The sequence below is a fragment of the Gymnoscopelus braueri genome (assembly GCF_963280865.1).
Source record: "Gymnoscopelus braueri genome assembly, chromosome: 17".
NCBI classification, from domain to species: Eukaryota; Metazoa; Chordata; class Actinopteri; order Myctophiformes; family Myctophidae; genus Gymnoscopelus; species Gymnoscopelus braueri.
In genome coordinates this window covers 43,354,170-43,379,449 of record NC_137617.1, presented here as the reverse complement: position 1 = coordinate 43,379,449, position 25,280 = coordinate 43,354,170, and the positions used below count along the sequence as shown (strand labels likewise).

The following is a 25,280-nucleotide window of genomic DNA, read 5'->3' as shown; positions in this document are numbered from 1 at the left end:
AAGCCTCCCTCAAAACCCATCTTTTCAGACTCGCTTTCTCCGCCTAACTCAAATCAAATCTCCCTTTTTTTCCTTTTAGTCTTAGCTTAATGTTTTTCTTTTCGATTTTTTTTTTGCCTTTTGACAATTTCTCTCCTAATAAAGTTGTTTATTTTGATTTGTTTTGTAAAGCGACTTTGAGTACTAAGAAAAGCGCTAAGTGTGATGTATTATTGTTATTATTTGTACGACAAATAGTTTCTCCAGCCTTCCTCAGCCAAGCTCACAACGCTTTGCGGAGCAACGCGTTGTGAGCTTGTAGATCTGCTATTTAGGCTTTTTGGGAGGGTGGAAATATGAAAAAAATGTAAATCCCCAAAGTTAGGGACGCCCAGGTTAAATGTCCTTAAACATCGATCTCGTTGACCGATGTGGATTTTGAACACGAAAGGAATATGTTATCATAGCTTGCAGCTGGATTCAATTGTACATAATTTGTGTGCGTTTCAAAAATATGCTTCATTCATTGTTGCCTGCTAACACATTATTGTGTTGACGCTTATTTTGGTCTGGCTGGGCCAAACCTCCAGCGGTCGGTCTCTGGTGTTCCGGCCTGTCAGCACATGCTGCCACAGTCTCAAATGGCTTGATAATGGGCCCATGCATGCATATGAAACAGCTGGCCACAGAGCCACAGCATGAGAACACTGCAACATACCTTATTTATTGGTGTGTGTGTGTGTGTGTGTGTGTGTGTGTGTGTGTGTGTGTGTGTGTGTGTGTGTGTGTGTGTGTGTGTGTGTGTGTGTGTGTGTGTGTGTGTGTGTGTGTGTGTGTGTGTGTGTGTGTGTGTGTGTGTGTGTGTGTGTGTGTGTGTGTGTGTGTGTGTGTGTGTGTGTGTGTGTGTGCGTGCGTGCGTGCGTGCGTGCGTGCGTGCGTGCGTGCGTGCGTGCGTGCGTGCGTACAGTACTGTGTACAGCACCCAAATATTTGGCCCCGGACCCCGATCTGAAAACATTTTGTGCAAGGGGACCCCCCATACAAGATTTGTGTTGTTAAAAGGTTTCAAAAAATATATTAAAGTATATATCCCATTTCTTTCAAGATTTAAAAAAAATAAAATCACACAAAGCTGTAGATTGGCTATTTTCAAATAGCCAATGTAGCCTATATAGGGTTATGGTGGGTTGATGCTATATTAAACAATTTTTCTGGGGACCCCCTGGAACACCCTCAAGGACTCCTGGGGGTCACCAGGACCCCACTTTAAGCACCACACAGTTGTATATGGATAAAAGTGATGGGTAATTATTGTCTCGCCCTCTATGGGGACTGGAGGTCCCAACAGCGAGACTAATCAACACTAATAGTTAGTCTGTGGCTCGATCCTGTAAAAAGCAAGTTAGAGTTTTTGTTTGTAACCAATCTCATCACTTATACAAGTCACCAAATTACGTGGCTATACATCACAATCACGTTGATTGTATGGGGTTGGACTCCAGATCAAGACTAGAGGAAGAAGTAACGTGAAAACTACAAGGCTATGATTGAATGTGTGAAGTGATATAAAAATAACGTGCCGGACGTTAAAGGCGGTATCCCTTGTTATTTTTATTTGTGTTACGTTTTTATTTTTACCCCTTTTTCTCCCCAATGTAGATGTTATGCCAATTCATTCCTCCTCACACACATCTCTGTGTTGTCACTGCTGTTGTATCCCACTGGCTCAGCTGCCAGTGAGGAACCCCCACCGGGAGGACGAGGAGCCTCCGTCCTACTCCTCCCACCCAACACTACCGAGTTTATAGGGTTTAAGGTGTTTGGGTTCTTTATAGAACCATTCAAATACATGGTCTGAAAGGTTCTTTCTGGAACAAAAAAATGTCATTCTATGACATCACTCTGAAGAACCAGTTTTGGTGCCAGTTGGCACCTTTTATTTTTCTGTGTGCAGTATGCAGCACCCGCCGCGGGCCTGGGTGCTATCACTTAACCCATTAAGGCCTGAGTCCGATTCTTTAAATGTTTTCTAAATCCTAACTCCTGAAAAATATATAAAAAATATTTTTTTCACGATTTTTCAAAAATAGCAGATCTAGAAGCTCATAGCGCGGCACTCGGTGCCGCGCTATGAGCTTGTATATCTGCTATTTTTGAATAGCCAATGAAGTCTAAAGTGACACAGATGCGTTCCAGGTATCATTGGGTTAAACTCACTCATGGACACTCGTGTTGTGAGCTTGTAGATCGGCTACTTTAAAAGCCTTTTGAAAAAGTTTCAAGTTCGAAATCTGAATGGATGGAGAGCCTTTTTGTTCTCTTCAGTGAGAACTATTCTTTTGTGCTTTTCTGAAGCAGAGATGAACTGTCCTCGTTTCCTTCAGGCGAGTCACTGTCAGCCTCCTCATCATGTCATTGTTATTATTCCTTTCTCTATTAGAGGGAAATGCTTTTCAAAGCCCCATCACTCATCATGGCCACATATCCATTTGCCACTCAGTTCCAGACAAAATGTTTGGCATCAATAAATCTGACTAAGAATAATGAAAGAATAATGACATTGATTTTCAAGGTCTCCTCCAAAGTGTATTACATGAATGCTTAAATTATAGCCTGCAGCTTGAACGCTTTAAAACCTGCCATTCTTCAGAATCAGCTTTATTGTCACATCACAGTTTTATAGAAGTAAAAAAGTTTTTCGTGCATAGTTCCCATCGTAGTGTTATTAGAAAAAAAAGAAAGGGAAGAAGAAGGGGTGGGGTGCAAGGGGAAAAGACGATCAATCAAACAAAACAAACAAATTATCTACATATTTACATATAGTACCTAGGTGCGTGAGCATAGCAGCTGATGTAGACTGTGCATGATATACTTATAAACGACCACATAATCCACACAAGGTAGACTGACTGGTATAATCCACAAGTAGGCCCAAGGAAGAGTAAGGGCAGGTACACACTGCAGGAGATTTGGTCCGATATTGCTGTCGCCGAAATGTTTTGGCGCTCGCCGACAAAACCTCCCGATCTGACACAGATCGGCCTTTGATCGGCGAGCTAATGCTCGCTGTTTGTGAAAGGCTCCGCGAGACGATATGGCCGCGATTATCCGCTCTGCGACGGCTTTCCGACCGTTTTCAGATAACTACCATGTTAGATATTCAGCTATGTCGCCGACTAGACATCTCACAGTATCATACAGTATGAAAGGGGTCTGCGAGGAGATCAGCGCCACAGCCAATGAGAGCACATTACAGCCACCGTGGCTATGGAAGGTCCACAACAAACAGATCTCCCGCATAGTTACTGTCCAGTCCTGTATTAAGTTAAACATTATTATAAAACAGAATGAGAGTGAGCGAGCATGCTCAAAGGGGGCTGTTTATTTGAGACTATTGCACAGAGATAGAGAGAGAGAGAGACACACAGAGAGCGAGCGATCTGTATGTATGTGTGTGTGTGTGTGTGTGTGTGTGTGTGTGTGTGTGTGTGTGTGTGTGTGTGTTTGTCTGTGAGTGTTGCCAGATTTTGCGAGAGAAATAAGCAACCAGGTTTGTGAAAACAAGCCCAACAAGCGACTATGCATGAAGCCTATATACAAATACATTGGATACTTGAAAATAGACGATCTACAAGCTCACGTTGTAGATAGGCTATTTTTAAAGAATAATTTTTTGGGGGGGGGGGTGGGGGTGGGGGGGAATTGAAATATTTTCCAAATCCACGCAGATCTTGTATGGGGGTCTATTGCACAACATATTTTCAGAAGGGGGAGGTCTGCGCCTCTGCGGACAAATATTAATTTGGGGGTCCTTGCCATGAACATTTTTGAGAACAACTGGTTCAAACAACATTAGGAAACAAGGCCAAAAAAGCAACTACACTTTCAAGCAACTTTACAGAAAAACAATCCGAAATTCGCTTATAATAAGCGGACATGGCAACTCTGTCACTGACTGCTTCTGCGCACTTGACGTGCGAGAGAGTGAGAGAGAGTGAGAGAGAGAGAGGGAGAGGGAGAGAGAGAGGGAGGTCGAGGGGCATATCACAGGATACGTCGATTAAAATGAATTGGAATAAACACAAATGTATGTATTGGGTCTGACTCTGGAGATAGCATCCTAGTGAACTATCCTACAGTGTGTAATCCCTGGTCGGGGATCAATCTATAGTGTGAAAACCACAACGATATATGACAGCCGATTTCAAGAAATAAACTCCTGCAGTGTGTAATGCTTAACGATCAGATGACCCCCCGACCACTTAAAGGTCCTGCAGTCTGTACCTGCCTTAAAGGTCTGAGACCAACCTTACAGCACCACCTGTCATCAGACTGCTGAACAAGGCTCATGCCTTGTTCAGCAGTCTGACGGCAGCCGGGTGGAAGCTGTTCATGAACCTGGTGGTGCTGCTCTTGATACTGCGGTAGGCCCCCTTGCCTGGCCGCGGTCGTTGTAGGGGGTTGAACAGTTTGTGACTTGGGTGGTGATGATTTTGAAATGGATATTTTGGGCATGTCATTACAGGCAAACATTTTCAAGAAATTAAACAAATGAAATAATAAATAAATAACAGAAAACGGGAAACTGTTTTAAAAAATCTCAAAATCTTCAGATCTAACTCACCACGGGTCGCATCGTGACCCGTTGTGAGCTTATAGATCAGCATTTGTTTTTGTTGCTGTGTTGTAGTACAACAAAGCATATACTGTAAACTGATCTACATAAGCTACTGTAACAACGGGTCACAATATGACGTGACAGATCAGTTGTTTTTGCCAAGTGACACTGTATACTGTACTACAGAGTACAGTACACTGTACTACAGAGTACAGTACAGTTAAAATGATGGCTTTAGCCTCCTGTAGAAGCTACGTAATGAGCCAAGCAAACAGCATAAAAGGCTAGCCTAGTTCCATGGCGAGTTGTGAGCTCCGGCAGGTCAGCGGGTCCTTTCTGGAAGCAGTTTGTTAGCAGGGTTCCTGTGCGTTAAAAGCCATCAGGGGGAAGAATGACCGCCAGCTCAGACTCTTCTTCTCTGTACTCCCCGTCTGTAATTAAGGGTTTCAGTGAAAAGAAAGGACACATTCATTATGCATTCGTTCATTATGGACCCAGGCGCTAAGCTGACTAGCAGCCTACACACACACACACACACACACACACACACACACACACACACACACACACACACACACACACACACACACACACACACACACTGCGTGCGCACTCGCGCACGAACAAACTTACAAACAAACGCATACACACAGCCAAGGACGCACACGGACAAGCGAGCATGAGCAAGCATGCACACACACAGACACACACTGCACACACACACACGCACACACACACACACACACACACACACACACACACACACACACACACACACACGCACACACACACGTACGCACGGACACACACGCACACAGTAAAATGCCACTGCTGATAACCGTGGACTTATAAATAGACCGACCACCACACACACACACGCACACACACACACACAAACACACACACACACACACACACACACACACACACTTATCTCCCTTAAGGTGTGACTTGCTTGCATCTTAACAACTGTGGTGCTGCTCATAGAGAAGTGGGTCACATCTGTCTGGCTCCAGTCACTTAACGTCTTTTCTTTTTAAAAGTCTAGTGAAGGACAAAAGCATTAAGAGCTTCTCCTTCGTTCTTCTCCTGCTAAACTTTGTCCTCCTCCGTGTTCACACACACTGAATGAAAAAAAGCCACAAGGTCTAGTGTTACTTGGGAAAGTGTCACACTGCGCTGAACTCCAGTGGCCTGGCGACGTGACAGCGGAGGGAAGTTCTGCTCGGAAAAAACCCACACTGAACAACAGAGTGGATGTTATCTAGGCCAGTGGTTTTCAAACTTTTATTTGTTTTCAATTTCAAGGATCCCCAGTTTGGTATGCATTAGGCCACAGAGCACCGACCCCCACTCCTCTCCCTCCCCCCACCCCTGATAACTCTGAGAGTCCATTTGGTCCGTTTGGTTCCATTTGTACGCTCTCAGAGTTATAGACCCGTAAGGGTCCATTTTGTTTGCCTACAGTAGCTATCAATGATTTATCAGGGACCCACCCGCAGTGGTTCTCAAACTTTTTCATGTCAAGGACCTCCAAAATGATATGTATTTGGTCCCCATCTCAAAAAAATATTTTGTGCCAGGAATGTTTCAAAAAATTGCAGATCTACAAGCTCATAGCGCGGCACTCGGTGCCGTGCTATGAGCTTGTATGTCTGCTATTTTTGAATTGTTAAAGTGGTTAAAATAATTGTGACGCCATATTAACTAATTTAGCTGGGGACTCCCTGGTACCCCCCCAAGGACCCCTGGGGGTCCCCGGACCCCACTTTGAGAACCAATGCCCTAGGGGTCCCCAGACCCCACTTTGAGAACCACTGATATACAAGTTGACAGCAAAAAAGTAATGCGACGAGTGTGCATTATAATATGCTTTTTTTTCACGGTTTCAGGCTGGGTTGTTCCCCCCCATTTTTGTCTGTTACTCGATTACTAAGTAAAATACTTGCTCAATTATGGCTAAAATTGTAACTTAATAACCGTAACAGTCTTTGAACTGCTGGTGATGTTTGTTTGATTTAATCTCAAACATAAAAGCCACAATTGAACTTCAAACAGGATGAGCGTAATATAACAATTGGCCCTGTTGTCGTCGGGGGAAATTGTTCCCATTAATGGGTCCGTTTTTCTGCTTATTTTAAATTAAATAAAGAGTCACGGTTATTACAATTTCAAACTCATAGCACATGTTCAGAAACATGTTTTCTTTGAAAAAATATTATTATTCTTTTCCACATCTAAAGACATTTTAAGTCAAATTACCGTATCACGGGAATGGAGTTGTTTGTTCCACAGACAACATACCCAGGCATGCCCATCCCCCATTTGGGAGTTGCTTGTTGCTGTTTTGACAAATAAACATTTTAACAAATATGACCGTCAAAACTAACTAAACTACTATATTACTAGGTGAAAAAGAATGACTGGAAAAACAAATAAACTAAAGGAAATGGTTGGGATGTTCCTGTTGTCTTGACTCTCTTCTTGGGGGATCCCTAGCACAAAGTGCTTTCAGATGGGGGGGTCCGTGACCAAAAACATATCATTTTGCGGGGTCCTTGGCACGAAAGAGTTTGAGAACCACTGATTTAAAAGTGGCCTCAGGTCTAATGGGTTTGGTAATCTCAGGCCCATTAATTTTCTCAGACCCAAGTCATTAGACACGTTCAGGTATCCATCACTGACCTGTAGGTCCTACTACCCCTTCCCCTCTGCCCTCCCTGTCCTGTCTCTGCATTTAATAAATCATATTTTTCCTTTTTATGATTATAGGGCACCAGCGATTTCTGCGTGGCCCCCGACAAGTTCCTGATGAGCCGGACGAGGGATATCGTTAGCGCGGGTGAGTGGGAGCGTGAACGATGGTGTCTCTTAATGGATCTTTAATGCACTCCGTAACGACCAGGGAGTTCACCTCTGGACCAGACATACTAATTGAATTCCTTTTTTACGTGAAAATGATGGTCTCACCAGGTGTGTGTGTGTGTGTGTGTGTGTGTGTGTGTGTGTGTGTGTGTGTGTGTGTGTGTGTGTGTGTGTGTGTGTGTGTGTGTGTGTGTGTGTGTGTGTGTGTGTGTGTGTGTGTGTGTGTGTGTGTGTGTGTGTGTGTGTGTGTGTGTGTGTGCATAACTATACTTGTGAGCGCCAAATGTCCCCACAAGTATAGTAGAATTTGAGAAATAGACATTGTGAGCAGCATTTCTTTCCTGGTCCTCACTATAGCAATGGTTGTTTAGAATTAGACTTAGCCTACAATCAGGAAAAGGTTCAGGTTGAGGTTACAAACAGGCATTTAGAGGTTAGGTTATTTATACTTATATTTGCACGCTGATGTCACGCACCGAAAATATCCAATCTACCTCATGGGCATGTACATCATTGTCACGCTGCGACGCAGCTTCTAGATCGTCTATTTTTGGTGACACAGCAGAATATAACTCAGGCTTCAGGGTTAGGATTAGAGCTGAGCCCAAAAAAGGTATGAAAGGCTTTCATAAAATTGGTGTCCTAAAATATTTATGTACTCACAGGTTAACGCGTGTGTGTGTGTGTTTCGTCCACAGACATCGTCCATTACTACCTGTACTGCAACCAGACCCGTACCAACCCGTTCCAGCAGGTACTGAGCCCCACAACCTTCCTAATACACTCTGCTGGAACGCTTTGTTTGACCTCATACATCTCTCTCTCTCTCTCTCTCTCTCTCTCTCTCCCTCCCTCCCTCCCTGTCGGAGTGTGTGAACAGTGTAATAAACTCCCAGGACTCATGTGACAGTAAAAGCTACTTACTTACGGTGCGCGGCAGCAGCAGCGGTCGTGCCACTGTGTGCAGAACAAAACGTGCACAGATCAGATGAAAGCCATGCGGTCGAGGTGAACGGGTTGAGTTCCGTTCAACAGCAGCTGCAATCTCTGCATCTTTCACTAATATTCTTTTTTTATTAGGTTCTTTATATCTTGCATTTACATCTGTCTTTTTGCTTGCAGTTTTTCGTTTGTTTGTTTGTGTTTGTCTTTCTTTCTTTTTTTTAATTACTTGCTAGCTATCTTGCTTTCTTTGTTTCTATATGTTTTGCTTCTTTCTTTCTTGCATTCCCTCTCTCTCTCTCCCTCCCTCCCTCCCTCCCTGTGTCCTCTTTCTCTCTGCTCTGAGGTTGTTCAAGGTCGTTCCTCAGAGACCGCAAGAGGGAGTTTTCAGGTCAGGACACGAGTGTGTGTGAGAAAAGGACATTTCCTGCTGGCCCTGGATCAGTGGATCTCAGAAGTCATTACGTGTTAGCCCCCCCCCGCCCCCCCCTCCAGAGCACAGAGGCACACAGGGGCAGACGACTATCACCCAGTCAGCAGTCCTCAACAGACTCAAAGGGTGGAAGTTCGTACGCAGGCCAACTAGGACAGGAGCATGCATGCGTACTAATGGTCAGACAGAAGGGACAAACAGACAGACGCACGCACACACGCGCACATTTTACACACATTTTACTCACGTTTTTTACAAGTAAAAATATCAATACGGCAATGTAGAAATACTCTGTTTCAAGTACAAGTCCGATATTCAACATTTAACTTGAGTAAAAGTACAACAATATTGGCAAGTACTAAACGTAAAAAGTACTCTCTATACAGATTGTCCCCATTTCACAAGTTTCCAAATGTATTAAAAGCCTTTGAAAATAGCTGATCTATAAGCTCACAATGCGTCGACAATGCGACACGTTGAGCTTGTAGATTAGGTTAGTTGGGCAATAGGGCTGAAGTGGTTAATGTATGTTTTGTAATAATAATCCAAATCTACAAAGTAACTAGTAACTCAAGTTTTCAAATAATTATAGTGGAGTAAAAGTACAATATTTGTTTCTGAGATGTAGTGGAGTAATATTGAAAACTGGAAATGCTCCAAAAATACCTCAAAATTGTTCTTAAGTAAAGTACTTCAGTACATTTACTTAGTTACTTTACACACACACACACACACACACACACACACACACACACACACACACACACACACACACACACACACACACACACCTCAACCGTATTATGGTCTATTTAAATCACATCACCAAAAGAGTATCTTGTATCTGCACCGTCCGTGACCTTGTATTCAAGTTGTACATTCTGCCCTGCTCTCTCCCCTCCTCTCTCTCTCTCTCTCTCTCTCTCTCTCTCTCTCTCTCTCTCTCTCTCTCTCTCTCTCCATTGCTCTTTTCATTTTCCATGTCATTTCTAGGTCTGTCAAAAGTATTACATAATCGTCTAATGTCAATTATTTAAGATAATCGCAATTACGTTGTCATAATCGTTTCCATGTTGGTGACGTGTTGTAAGCTTGTAGATCAGCTATTTCTGCACATGTTTTACATGTTTTTGAGTAGTTTAAAATAATCAGATATGTCAGTAATGTATTTGTATATTTAAATCATTTGTCATATCGGCCCTGTGCAATTGTTGATCCCAAGCCTCAAAGGCAAACAGAAATTAAATGTGTATTCATATATTCCAATGTTCAATGCCAAGAACACAATTTAATCGTTAATCGCAATTATTTGTGTGGTAAATTAATCGTCAACTAAAATGGTGTAAACGTGACAGCCCTCTCTCCCCCTCTCTCTCTCTCACTCACTCACTCACTCACTTTGTCTCTCTTTCTCTCTTCCTCTCTCACACTCACTCTCTCTCTGTGTCTGTCTGTCTGTCTCTCCGTCTCTCTCTCTCTCCCTGCCCCTCTCTCTCCCCCCCTCTCTCCCCCCCTCTCTCTCTTTCTCTCTCACTCTCCCTCTCACTCTGTCCCCCCACCCCCCCCCCCTCTCTCTCTCTCTCTCTCTCTCTCTCTCTCTCTCTCTCTCTCTCTCTCTCTCTCTCTCTCTCTCTCTCTCTCACTCTCTCCCCCCACCTCTCTCTCTCTGTCTCATTGCTCTTTTAATTTTCCATCTCATGTCTCTCTCTGGTCTCTATGTCTTCTCCCTGGCTGCAGTGAAAGCCAGTTCTGATCTGATTGCACACAAAGCTGATCAGCAGAGTGAGGCTCCATTGTTTTGTTTTCTTGGCCGTTGCTGCCGAAGAAGGCAAACGGCATAAAGAAACGTTTTCACATGAGAGAGGAAAGTTAATCACATTTATGGAGGTTGAGAATAAGCCTCCACTCTGGGGAGGATTTCCTCTAGTCGTGTCTCCAGTGGTGGAAGAAGTAGTCCATGGATTAAGCCCATAGAAGCCAGCATGTCTTCTATGGAAGCAATGTTGGTCAGCGAAAATAGCCGATCTACAAAGCTCTCAATGTGTCTGCGACGCATTGAGAGCTTGTAGATAGGCTATTTTGTGTATTTTATTTTAAACATTAGAGCAGTGGTCCAACTAGCAGTATGTTTAGAAGCATTTTCCATAAAACCCCCAATGGTCTCGGCTATTTCATAAAAAAGCAAATGTTAAAGCCTCAGTCTGTGATTTCTTCACCTGGTTGGCAAGTATGTAGAACAGCAATGATTGATTGATTGATTGATTGATTGATGTACTTTATTTAGTAAGACATGAGAACATCAGTACATGGAAGTATTCACAATACAAGGTCTACTAAACTGGAAGACTTGTTTAAAATGAGATCCCCATGCACACAAATCATGATGACATGTAAGAGACAGACAGATATATACTGGTATGAAGAGTGAAAAATATGTACAAGAGAAGAAAAAGAAAAAGGGGGTAGGGGTAGGTTAAGACTTGGACAGGGGCCATTTTCGAATTGCAGCCTCCTGAAGGTGTATCTTTAGGGCAGTTTTGAAAGTGAGTAGGGTTTTACTCCTTTACTCCTTTTGGTAGGGTATTCCATATGTAGCCCCCACAGTCATAGTAGCCAGAACGGGCGTGCAAAAGACCTGCCAATCGGGCTCAGCCCTATTGGCATGACTGGTAACACGTCGGACTGGCGAGTGGGAGCCTCGGGTTCAATCCCAGCTCACTGCACTTCACTACAATCTGGCGTAGTCGGCAGGACGAGGAGCGTAATATCCTTGCGTGAGGAACATGAGGGACGTCGTGTACGGTGGTCCGCGGCGTGAAGTGCGAAGCGCGAGGACGCGCTCCAAAGATCAGGGGAGTGATTGTAGCCCCCACAGTCATAGTAGCCAGAACGGGCGTGCAAAAGACCTGCCAATCGGGCTCAGCCCTATTGGCATGACTGGTAACACGTCGGACTGGCGAGTGGGAGCCTCGGGTTCAATCCCAGCTCACTGCACTTCACTACACATATAATGAACAAATAAAACGCCAATAATCTAAATCTGCAAAGTAACTAGTTACTTAAGTTTCCAAATAATTGTACTGGAGTAAAAAGTACAATATATGCCTCTTAAAATGTAGTGGAGTAGAATTCTAGTAATGAAAAATATAAAGTAAAGTAAAAAGCACCTCAACATTGTACTTAAGTGCAGCACTTGAGTAAATGTACAAAAGTTACTTTCCTCACAGTGGGGGGATTCTGGCAACAGTTCTATTTCAGAGATGCGTAGGTTAAAGTCATTTCTGTGCCTGGTTTCAGGTGTTCATTATAAAAGGATCTGTTTCTTCCATTCCAGTGTGTAGATAACTTGTTTTGTTTTTTTGTTCTCTTGTTTGATCTCCTTTCCCCTTGCCCCCCGCCTCTTCTTCTTCCCTTTCTTTTTTTTCTATGGAAATAACGATGGGAACTATACACAAAAACTAATTTCACCCACTTTTTTACTTCTGTAAACCTGTGATGTGACAATAAAGCTGATTATGTTCTGTTGACAGGGCTTATTCTGCCCCCTGCTGGTCAAACCTAAACTTGAAAGACTGTATCCCTGGTGACCTTAGACTAGAGTAGGCTACTGAAGTCCTTACGTCACTCCCACTACCCCTGGGTCACAGAGTTATTTTTTGTAATGGTATTCCCATAGGGGAATATTAGATTGTGTCATATAAGAACCGTGTTCCGAAAATAAACAAACCACCCTGGCGATTCTGTCATGATATTGACTTACATTTGATAACATCTGTGTTTGGAGAAAACCAATCTCACAACGTGTCTAAAACTTTTCTTTTCAAAAGGTAAAAGAAAAGTTTGTAGTAACACCAAGTAACTTAACATTACTGAGCTTATATCCATCCTGATCCCTGCCTTTCATTTTTCATCACAAAACTGGCTGAGGTTTCAAAATGTGTTTTGAATTGAGGTCATTTGTAATGACAAAATATTAAAAGGCATACCATTTCACAAGTCAACATTCCCTGAAGAAGACCTTGTGTGGTCGAAACGTTGGTTTCCAAATGAATCCTGCATGAGTGTGCTGCCTTTTTCTTTATTCTCACAAGTCAACAGTAAACCACTTGAACCCAGAATCCCTATTCTGGGGGAAACAAGCGCCAAAAAAGGGCCGCTCTACAGATCGTAGATCGGCTATTTTTGGAGAACAGATTTAGTGGAGACATTATTATATTTATTAAGTAAGTATATATGGTTTAAGTGGTTAATAACAGGAATGTTTTTGATCAAAACTGTTATTTTTTTTGTGTTTCTAGTCGCTGACCATCTTCCAGAGATCTCTGACCACAATGCAGATCCAAATACAAGGTCTGCTGCAGTTCGCCGTGCCTTTGTTCCCTACGGCAGAGGTAACGCACGCACACGCACACACACACACACACACACACACCCCCAAAAAAAAAAAAAAAAAATCTGCGCGTCCCTTATTTTAATCTCTGGGAGTTGGCAACCCTAACCTTGCCATACCTTAGCTTTTGCTGAACTGACGCGACTGCACACACACACACACACACACACACACACACACACACACACACACACACACACACACACACACACACACGCACTGAGATGTCCTGTTATATAACTTCCTTTGAAGATTATGTTCAGTGACATTGTGCGTGTACCTTCCTTAATGTCATGCCAGCTACCATTCCCTAAACCCCTCGCTCTCAACATGGGAGTTCCTTGTGGGAGTTTCAGGCGGCCGCCAGCTAAATGATTGATAGTTAGCAACCCAATGACTTCCACCTGGAACCAAGCCATCCATAAAACATTTGATTCTGTGTAAAAAACTATTTGTAAACTGAAAAAAGGGTATTAATTAAATAGTATAGTATATGATATAATGAAATATTCTGATATTTTTTCCAGGCTTAAAATAATTAATATAAATATTTTCTGAAATTTCTATGGACAAAAATCATGGGCTTTCTATCTGTGGAACCACAAAATGGCCGCCACCGCTATGCCCTATCCACAAGTTTCCTAGGGCATGGTGGGCATCACTTCCTGTCGATTTGATCAGGTATCAGGGATCAAATGGACAGGAAGTGATGCCCACCATCCCCTAGGAAACTTGTGGATAAACACTGTGGATTTTACGGTGTACATCGGGGTCTCATAGATGGGAAACAATCATATGGAATGGGGTACGCCGGTACGTGGCCTAATGCATATCAAACAGGGGTTCCTTGACATCAAAGAGATTGAGAAACCAGGGCCCTAAACTATTGACATGCAGTTCTACCCGTGGTCATCGTACACAGTGAAATACTGAGCGATAATACAACTCTGAGACTGTAAGAATGGACTCCCTAAGGGTTCATTTTTACACTTAAACACTCAGGATTTATTTGACTGACTGACTGACTGACTAACTATCGTATTTGTGTTGTGGGTTGAATAACACCCGCTCACCATGTGATGTGGCTGTGATCTCGCCTACAGAGAGACCTGCTGGGCATCCAGAACGTGCTGAACTCGTCGGAGGCCAGCCTGCACCAGCTGACCGCTCTGCTGGACTGCAGAGGACTCAACAAGGTTGGTTCACTGCATCCTAATGACCGCCAAACAACAGCATGCAGCAGCAGAAGTACTGTACAACTAGGTCAGCAGGAGAGACACATGCTGGGCCTGTCACGCAGGACACAGGCAGGTCTCCAGAATCTGGAGCCGGCCCACATGTGTCCAACTGGAGGAGTGGAGGACAGCACAGTGTGCTATAGGCACAAGCTGGGCAGGACTGGACTGGAATCGTAGGCTGATTTGTTTGTTTTCCGGTTCAGGTTCAAAACTAAGTACGATAAGTAAGGGCGCTCAGGTGGCGCAGTGGTAAAGTCCCTGCCCACCACCACGGAGGTTGTGGGTTCAAATTCACCGTGGTGCATCCGGCTTTGTCAGGTGTCTATGTGAACACCATTGGCCCGTGTTCGGGGGAGGGAAGCCGGGCGGTGAGGGTGATACCTGTCACTGTACGTAATCCTACGGGCTGGGGCGGCACCTGTCAGCAGGGTTTTTGGGCGGGAGGTACATCCTCCTGGTGGGGGCTCCTCACTGGTAGGTGAGCCAGTAGGATACAACAGCAGTGACAACACAGAAATGTGTGTAGGGAGGAATTGGCATAATGACTAAATTGGGGAGAAAAAGGGGTACCATGTAGACCACGCTTGCAAATACTTTCGCCTGCGCACTTCACCGGGTATGGTCTAGTCACTATAATGCAGCATTGAGCAGGATTTTAATAAATCTTTTTTTTAAGTTCTTCAATTTTAACTTTAGGAGGGGGTTTAAGGTGATATTTTTTCTTGGTACATTGTGTAATGAACATGGACAAAAAAAAAAAGCAATTTGGGGGTTTATGTAAACTGTGTGGTTATTGTATGTAACAGTGTGGTATGATTCTTTAAATGTTACACGTGTGTGTGTGTGTGCGCGCATGTGGGTGATCCGTTTGTGTGTGATCCGTTTATGTGTTTTATGTGTGTGTGTGTTTGTTTGTGTGTATATGCGATGCCATGGATAATGCGTGTGCGTGCGTTTACTTGTGCTCACGGCGAGTCTGCGTCCTGTGTCCTCTCTCTCTCTAGGAATACCTGGACGCCCTGGTGGGCGTGTGCTACGATGGCGTGGAGGGTCTGCTCTACCTGTGTGTGTTCTCCACGCTGGCCGCCTGCGCTTTCTGCGTCATGCTGTGTGCCATCCCCCGCGCATGGAGACAGATCGCATGCAGGTGGGTTACCCCCTCCGCTACTGTAGTGTGTCAAGCTAGACATCTATTCCACAATCTTCAGCCGAGAACGTGGGAGTTTAACCCCCGTTACAACCCCGTTACAATGTGTTACAACCCCGTTACAATGTGTTACAATGTAAAAAAAAAAATGAAAATGCCAACAGTCTGTCTCGAGAGACTAACCCTCCGCGTGCCATGCTGGACGCGGTAACGTCCTCAAACCTCCCTTTCCCTGACCTCTCTCCCTGCAGCCTCACCTAATCTGTTGGGTGACATTACAATATAGCTAGAATAACATTATGGTGCTCACAGGAGAAACGAGTGGTTAAAAGTAGTTAAAAGTACCAGAAGTGCTCCTGGATTAAATGGGATAAAACATGAGAGAATAACAGAGGGGAAAGAAAAAAGCCTTTATTATAACAACGGAAACGCCAACATGTTTTGACCTCAAGCAGCCTTTATCAGGGGTCCTAAAACCAAATAATGTTTTATATTTTTAATACCTTTTATATTAAAATGTTTTATTCATTCCAGTAAGTTCTGGATTTGAGAGCTTTAAGCTCTCAAGGTCTCTCTCTATCTCTCTCTCTCACTCTCTCACTCTCTCACTCTCTCTCTCTCTCTCTCTCTCACTCTCTCCCTCTCTCTCTCTCCTCCCCTCCTCCAGGGAGCGAGACTACGACGACATCGATGAGGAGGACCCGTTCAACCCGCGGGCCAGCAGCAGTCGGAGGATAGCGTCCCAGAACGCCGGTCACCCCAACGTGCACAGCTTCTGCTCTTACACCAGCAGCATGGGGGACAGCCAGAGCAGCCTGCACCCCCCCGCCCCCACCGTCTCCAACGCCCCGGTGTCGGAGTACATGTGAGTGGAGAGAGAGAGAGAGAGAGAGAGAGAGAGCCTCCATACAGTGATGGAGTACTCACATTTTGTTACTTAAAGACGGGGTGCCGTGATTTTCAGTGATCCCCCCCCCCCCTAAAACATAATCATCAGGTATTATGGTTATACTAGGAGGAAGACTTTTTTCAAAAAAGTGTACAGAAAGTGTTAAAATTATGTTTTTATGTGGACATGCCTCCAGTTCTCACCTTAGCACCTCCTCCACCACCTTAGCACCACCCACCTGTCCTTGTCCCTCCTCCTCCTCATGCCCACACCTGTTGTGTTATGATAATGAGGGGGAGGGTATCATTTTACTGTCATTAAAGTGCTGTTTTTCTATTGGCACGTTTGACCCTCAAGGTTTCAGCCTCCAGGTAGAAACTCAAAATAGTCAGAGAAGACATAAAACACCATAAAAACACCACCAGGGGGCTTAATGAAGTTCTATCAACCTCATAGACACATGAAAAACAGAAAAAGTGCAAAACTATGGCACCACCTCTTTAAGTAAAAAGTATTAATACCCTTTCAGTACAAGTATTGAAAAATGGAAATACTCCAGTGAAGTGAAGTACCTCAAAATTGTACTTAAGTACAGAACTTGAGTAAATGTTACTTTCCACCACTGCCTCCATAATAAAATGATACACTAGGGCTGGGCAATGTATCAATATTCTGTACATATCATCATATGAGACTAGCTATCGTCTGGATATCGTAATATTGTGATATGAAATTGCTTTCTGTTTGTCTTTTCCTGGTTTTCATCACGTAAGCCCTATTTTATGTTTTCAAAATTGTCCGAAATTTTCAAGAATAGCAAAAGCAGCTGATCTACACGCTCTCGCTGTGAGTTGCTATTTTTGATTGGTGGTAAAAAAAAATAGAAAAGAAAAGTACACATAGTGAACAAGAGAAGATTTGTGGTGTTAGATTGTTTTGAAATTGTTCAAAAATTCACTATTTCAAGGTTTTTCTAAATGTTTGAAAATAGCAGATCTACAAACTCAAGGTGTGTGTTGAAAAACAGTAGGCTTATCTATCTAATAGATTCCCAATATGTCTGTCTGTCTGTCTGTCTGTCTGTCTGTCTGTCTGTCTGTCTGTCTGTCTGTCTGTCTGTCTGTCTGTCTGTCTGTCTGTCTGTCTGTCTGTCTGTTTGTCTATCTGTCTCTCTCTTTCTGTCTCTGTCTCTCTCTCTCTCTCTCTCTCTCAGGAACCAGACCGCTCTGTTTGGTGGGAATCCGCGGTACGAGAACGTCCCTCTGATTGGACGAGGTTCGCCGCCTCCTTCGGTGCGTTGGGTCCCAGAGTCCCGCCCCTTCATATAGAGTCACTTCCCTCTGGCTTAACCAATCAGCTCTTAGTCTTGAAGAGCACAGGAACCAACTAACACAATTAGCTTGTTAACCCTACAGCATGGGGTCTTCAACGGGGGATCCGGGACCCCTAGGCCTAGGTGGTCCCCAGAGTTACTGGAGGGGGTTACTAGAGAGGTCCAAATTGAAACGGCGAAGAGATTTGGTGTGTAGAGGGGAAAAATCAGACCAAGTACAGAGCCAAAGGTCGAGTTTACTAAGTATTGAGGGTTTAAGTGGCTAAATGTCTGAAAATACACATCTGTCTCTCATCTAAGGAGTTCTTGGCCAGAAAAAAACCCCTGAAAAAAACGTTGAAGACCCCTGCCCTATAGTGTTCTATTTTGTTTTGTTTTTGTCATTACGGTTTTTGTTTATGCTTATCATGAAGTCATGTTTTGTGAAAATCATCTGTCACACAGAAAGCAGGTCAACCTGTGACTAGAAGGGACACAGTTCAGTCTTTGGCGGTTTGCGTGTTGTTTACGTCAGCGATGTTAACACTGGCTAGTTAAAGGTGGTGAAACTCGAGGCTGATTTTGTAGTTTTGTTTTCCAGTTCAGGTTAAAAACTACAAAAAAACATGGCAGGCTGCATATGGCTGACCTTGCAGTACACAGCTGTTAGCTAAGCTATGGGTTTGTTAGATTTAGTTATGTCCGTTTGCAAGCATTGGTTATAATGTTCACCACTTCTATGTTTGCACGTTGGCACACCCATTGCTCCAGGCACACCTACAGCTAACACACCCATTATTCATTGTTTTTAATTTGCTGTAGTTTTTAAACCTGAACTGAAAATGAAACTACAAAACAAGCCGAGGGTTTCATGCACTTTTAAATAACACTAAAACCACCTGTTATTCCTCTTCCATCTCTATTTTTGGTGCAATGCTTCATTGCCCTTCGTCTAGTGCCTTTTATTCTGTCCTCCGTTACGCACATGGAGGCAGATTTACCAAAGCGAGAAGAGCGGAGCCAGAAGTAACATATTTAATATTTAAACATCGACAGAAATGGTATAGTCTCCCATGAGCAGATGATGGAGGAGTTGGCACCAAAACCCTTGAACTGGTGTGGTGCACCGAACATAGCAGATGTACAAGCTCACAACACGTTGCAGCATGTCGTGTCGTGAGCTTGTAGATCTGCTATTTGCGGGCCCATCTTCTTCCCTCATGTCAATGGAACACTTGTATGGTCGCTTTATTCATTCGTCATTGGGGTCAAACTGTCCAAAGCACTTTAGTAGTATGGGATGGAGTATGCAGTAGGCACATAAAGACCCTATACAGTCACAGATGTATCTATTTTAGATCACTGTCTCTGAGAGTCACTGTCTCTCCATTGAGAGGAAACCTTTGGCATTTAAGATCTCTGCACGTTGCCCATTAAATGCCAACCGTTATGCCCTTAGCAAGCAACTTCCTTTTTTATGGCGTGGTTCTGTTTAGCGTCACAGAATCGCCGCAATGATTCTCAACCGTTTTAATTTCAAGGACCCCCAGTTTGATATGCATTTGGGCACATATAGGCTACCGCAAATTGATTACAGACCCGCAAGGGTCATTTTGGTTCCAAACTATCAATAATTTAGCCAGACCCCACCAACTGCTGGACAGCTCCGCACCAATTTCCTCGCGCACGCTGCCAGTAGGCCATGCTAGTACCAGTGTTGCCCGATTCTCTGAGAGAAACAAGCAACCAGGTCTAGGAAAACAAGCCCAAAAGAAGCGACCATATGGGCCACATGAGCACTTTAAACATACATCAGCTATTTGAAAATAGCAGATCTACAAGCTCACAACGTGTCGCAATGCGTAGATCTGCTATTTTCAAATACAATCTTGGGAGAAAATTATAATATGCAGACCTGGCAACACTGGCTAGTACTGTACGTCCAAACGTGGAAACCATAACGTTATTAACTCGAAACACTTGCAATCGTTAAAGACAAAATGCCTAATTTGTACTTGTAGTCAGGGGATATTAGCAGAACATTTTCCAATCTTGGAATAAATTCCTTACCAAAAAAAATCTTCACAAATGTGTTTGTAAAGGTGTCTAGTAACACATCTCACAAAGACTGAAATGCAGTTTCCCTAGGAGAATTTTTGACAGCTCCTTAAAGGGGTAGTGACATCCCCCAAAAAAAGTTGGGGTACCCACCATAACCTTGGTTAAAAAAAAATCTAATTTTAATTCTGTTTTAAGTAGCATGTGAGGGGTCAAACTAGGGTGTTTTTATGATTCTGAATCCATTGCAAGCATTTGTTTTGCACCAAAACCACTCCTTGGGCTAAAAACAGCCCAATCTCAATGGGCTTTTTACACAAAAAGTATACCTGGACAAGGATAGCTATGGCCGTTTTTAGCCCAAGGAGTGGTTTTGGTGCAAAACAAATGCTTGCAATGGATCCAGAATCATAAAAACACCCTAGTTTGACCCCTCACATGCTACTTAAAACAGAATTAAATTAGATTTTTTTTTGCCCTGCATGGAAATGCAGGGAAATGGTGGGTACCCCAACTTTCAGCAGCTGTCAAAAATTCTCCTAGGGAAACTGAATTTCAGTCTTTGTGAGATGTGTTACTAGACACCTTTACAAACACATTGGTGAAGATCTTTGGAAGATTGGAAATCTTTCTGCTAATATCCCCTGACTATTGTATCTACATGCTCATAAGACATTGCGATGCATTGTGAACTTGTAAATCTGCTATTTGAGGTGCACGACACAATGCACAATCGACTATAATTCAGGCATTATTATTATTATTGCCACCCAAATCCCCATCAGTATATACTGTAAATCTAACCCACCACCCATTATCTCGCTTAACTACAACCAGCGCACCATACGTTTCAGCTAACAGTTTCTTTTATATATTTTGTTTGTTTGTTTGTTGTTTCTATGTGCGTTTGTATCTTTCATTTCTACACTTTCCTCTCTTTTTATTTTTAAATCAACTTTTGGAGGTATGCTCTCAGCAATATAGAGACCGAGTAAGTCTACCCTCCCAACTCTAAAAAACCTTCCTTGTTCTTTCCTCTGTTGCATCTCTTCCTCCTTATTCCTGCTTTGATCTTTTCCTCCTACTGGCTCCCATTTCTTCTGATGTCTTCCTGTTCTGCATGGCTTTTTAAAAGTTATTTTTGTTTGCCCTCGTTCCACTTTGTCTGACTTAGTAGGGAGGTTGTCTCCCTCTAGTGTTGAGAGGTTGGTAGAGCTGTCCGTGGACCCACCACACACACACACACACACACACACGCACACGCACACGCACACACGCACACGCACTCACCAAGGTGGTTAGTGATAGTATTTAAAGTGGGATTGCTTGTTTATTTTAATTATTTGTATTTTATTTTGTGAAAATTATGTATTAGTTGAATTGTTAGTTTTATTTTATTTATTTATTTGTCAGGGGTGAGCTTTAAAAGGTCAAAAAAAACTTAACCAAAATGTGGTTAAAACTGGCACAAATAACATTTGAAGATAGATTTCATATCCACCCAAAATACTAGGCTCATGTATGAAATTTTGACAAAGACTAAAAGTATGGAAATTTTCTTCATCTTTAAAGCCTTGTTTTCATTATCATTTGCTTTTCTATAAACTATAACTATAATGGCCTTGACACACACACACACACACACACACACACACACACACACACACACACACACACACACACACACACACACACACACACACACGCACACTGCTCTTATCCATGCATGCAGTCCACCACCAAAAAAATCCACATCCGATTCTATAGCTTGTACGGCCACTGGGTGGCGCTAGACGCCAGGCCTTGCAGTCAGTGCTATAGAATCCCTGTTGTCCTGGTTATGCCGCACACAGTCTAATGTTTGATTCCTAACAGACTGAATCATGTCACCGTGACCCTCACAGTTTGGACGGTGTTTCGGCCAAGGCTATTTAAAGAAGCATTTCACTCCAAAAATGACTTATTTTCCATCAATTACACCCCATTAAGCCTCGAATCCATGGATTTTTTTTAGTTTGTCACATTCTTGAGCCAATTATTTGATGACGTGTCATCAGTCAGGAGAGTCAGTCTACCGTCATCAAATTATTTGCTTCGGAATGCGACAAAAACTAAAAAATCTCCATGAATTCAAGGCTTCATGGGGTGTGTAATTGATAGAAAATAAGTATTTTTTTGGGGTGAACTACTCCCTTAAGACCAACTCAAATTATAGTAAAACATGTCTGCAGAAACCTCTCATCTCCATATTTTAATGTTTTTCTTAGTAAATTAACACCCTACTTGATGATACTACAGCGTCACACAAAAGCATCAAAAATAGCAGATCTGCAGACCTTGAATCCATGGATTTATTTTAGTTTTTGTAGCATTCCTAAGCCAATAATTTGATTCCCATCTCCTACCGGCTAATGTATCCGGTAGGAGACACAAAGTAGATTATTTGTGTCTCCTACCGGATACACACCCGGTCATCAAATTATTGGCTTAGGAATGCCACAAAAACTAAAATATATCCATGAATTCAAGGCTTCATGGGGTGTGCAATTGATAGAAAATAAGTTGTTTTTTGGGTGAACTCCTCCTTTAAGCTGGAAACGCGGCACAAAGCGGCGCGTTTTGAGCTTGTGGATCTGCTATTTTTGTATTTGAATCCTGAAAAGTAACAGTTTTGGACATATGAGGTTTCCACTCGACAGAGACAACATTTTGTATGCCTTCATACTTGACGTGCATCAAATCATTCACTCAATGTTTTGGTCTTGAATAGCCTGGGCGAAACGCTGTGAATAGTTCACCTCACAATCCTGTCTGCCTGTCCCCAACTGTACTGTGTTATAATGTTATAATCGCTAAAGGGATTATGTAAATTGGAAAAGATTTGCCTAAATGTTTTTTATAATCTATGTCCGGGGCCAGTTTGACAGACATAAATTAACCACTTGCAACCTGGCATTAATCTTATTTTGAATCTTGTTTCACTAACGGCGAAAATGGCCGATCTACTCGCTGAAATGGAAAACATTTTGAAAGTATTACAAAATGTTCACAAAGCCTTTGCATAAAAATGCATTGCGAGCTTGTGGGTCGGCCTATTTCCGCTATTCGTCACATGACAAAGTATATCGTGGACCAATTGATTTAATGGAGATATCCACTAGAACAGCGGTTCTCAAAGTGGGGCCCTGGGACCCTCAGGGTTCCTTGAGGGGGTCTGTAACTCTGAGAGCGGACAAATGGAACCAAATGGACCCGTAAGGGTCCATTTGGTTCCATTTGTACGCTCTCAGAGTTAAGAGGGTCTTTGTATTTAAAAAGCTTCAGAACCACTGCACTAGAACAAATCAATTTAGTAAAACAATTCAAATTGGCTTAATCGTTATCCATCAGGACATGCTATTTAAAGCTGGCTTCCCATTGTGTGACATGCCTTTAATGCATTGTGTCTGTCTGTCTGTCTGTCTGTCTGCATCGTTGTCACCACAGTACTCCCCCAGTATGAGAGCCACCTACCTCTCCATGACCGAGGAACAAAGCAGACACTTTGGACACGACTTCCAGGTATAGACCAACCTATACCAACATCCATCCTCCTCGCTCCTCCGCCCCCTCTCTGAGAGGGGACTCGCCGCCACATGACCACACACACACACACACACACACACACACACACACACACACACACACACACACACACACACAGGACAACGTACTGTACAGAGTGTGTGGGTGTGTGTGGACGCACACGCCCCCGCTTTACCGTCTCCCGCAAAACCTCTGGTGTGTGAGGTCACATGTCAACTAAGCCAGTGCGGTTAGGAGGCTGTGTCGTCTTCCCTCTGCTCCAGTAATGTGCCGGACCCTCGCTCTCTCTCTCGGCGGACGGACCCCCAGGACCCCCACAATCCTGTGCTGTCTCAGGACTAATGAATGGAACCATACCTGTAGTAGTATACCGTTCCATTTAATATATCATGTGTTTCATGTCGGTAATAGTTCTGCTGCCCGCCTCGAGTCTTTTCCATTGGAGAAGTTGGCTAAGAAAGCTGCAATCCGTAACTTCCGCCCCGGGACCCGGGATCCGAACATGCGAGCGCCGAAATTGCGACTGCTGAGCCCCAATAACACAGGAAGGATACACTGCATTTTGAGCGTCGTGCAATACCACGTGTCGACCAGTAGGTGTCCTAGCCGACCACAGGGTCTCGATAGGAGCACTGGTAGGCCAGTAGCGTAAGAAGTTTATTGTTGTTTATCACAGTGAAGGCCCCTTCCTGGGGTCCAAAAATTCACAATTCACAATCAAATTAAAACATAATAGCCTACAATGGAATTCTACCATTACATAGTTAAAACAAAACAAAACAAAACAACAAAAATGATTGAAGATTGGTTTTCACACATTCTATAATTGATTACATCAGTATATAACTCTTTGTTTTACAACCCCCACAACGCTTATATTCAAATAAAAAACGAATATTTCAAATGCAGATTCATTCTGCTTGCATAATGCATGGCCACAAAACATTTATCGTTATTTGAATAGTATATAGGGAGATTTGGGCTTATTGACAGAACTTGACAGAAAGGAAATTTGAGGACGGAACACTCCCCTCAAAAAAACTGCTCAAACTGCGCAGCATGCCTTCGCCTCTCCTGACTTCCCTCCACGTTATCACCCTCTCCACCAGTGCTGTTGGACGGCAGCAGCAGCCACCGGGCTCTGCCAAGAATTCGGTCAACTGCATCTCTATATGTACAGTGTATATTATTATTATTTTACCGATGGCACAGTGGGCCCCAACGCAACGGCGTTGGCTGCGTCACGGTAGAACAACTATACAACCACAGTTGTGCTAGTTAACGTACTCTACAGATTCAGCATCAGAATCACAACTTTATTGTCACTTCACAGGTTTACAGGTGTAAAACAGTGGGTGAAATTCGTTTTTTTACAAGCTCCATCTTATTGTTATTTCCATAAGAGAAAGGGAAAAAGAAGAAGGGGTGGGGGGGGGGCAAGGGGGAAGAGAGATCAATAAAAAACAAACAAATGATCTACATATTTACACATAGTACCTGAGGTAAGACATAAGGTGTGGTAAGTACATGAGGCAAGACATAAAGGTGCGTGAGCATAGCGGCAGATATGTACTGTACATGATATGTTATGGACGTTAGTTAAGGTGCCAGTACAGAAATAAAAACCTGCATTGTACATGGGATTACGGTGCAAAGTGTCAGTGCGTGTCGACCACATAGTCCACATAAGGTAACTGACGCTGGTATAATTCACAAGTAGGTCCAAGAGGAAGAGCAACAGATTGACAATGATGGGAGCTTGTACGAATAATAATTTCACCACCTTCTTTACACCTAACCTGTGATGTGACAATAACGTTGAAG

At 43.2% G+C, this 25,280-nt stretch overlaps 1 protein-coding gene across 1 annotated transcript in view; it reads left to right on the top strand.

Annotated features, from left to right (window-relative positions):
* The window catches only part of ttyh2 (tweety family member 2), a 139,381-nt gene extending 114,550 nt beyond the window's left edge, over positions 1–24,831 (top strand). Inside the window, exons 7-14 of the mRNA XM_080455988.1 lie at positions 7,370–7,439; positions 8,161–8,216; positions 13,136–13,228; positions 14,331–14,423; positions 15,470–15,612; positions 16,280–16,477; positions 17,715–17,793; positions 23,358–24,831. Of these exons, the coding sequence (XP_080312114.1) occupies positions 7,370–7,439; positions 8,161–8,216; positions 13,136–13,228; positions 14,331–14,423; positions 15,470–15,612; positions 16,280–16,477; positions 17,715–17,793; positions 23,358–23,438 (813 nt within the window). The 3' untranslated portion in view covers positions 23,439–24,831. The remainder of the gene's footprint in view (positions 1–7,369; positions 7,440–8,160; positions 8,217–13,135; positions 13,229–14,330; positions 14,424–15,469; positions 15,613–16,279; positions 16,478–17,714; positions 17,794–23,357) is intronic.
* Positions 24,832–25,280: the final 449 nt, after the last annotated feature.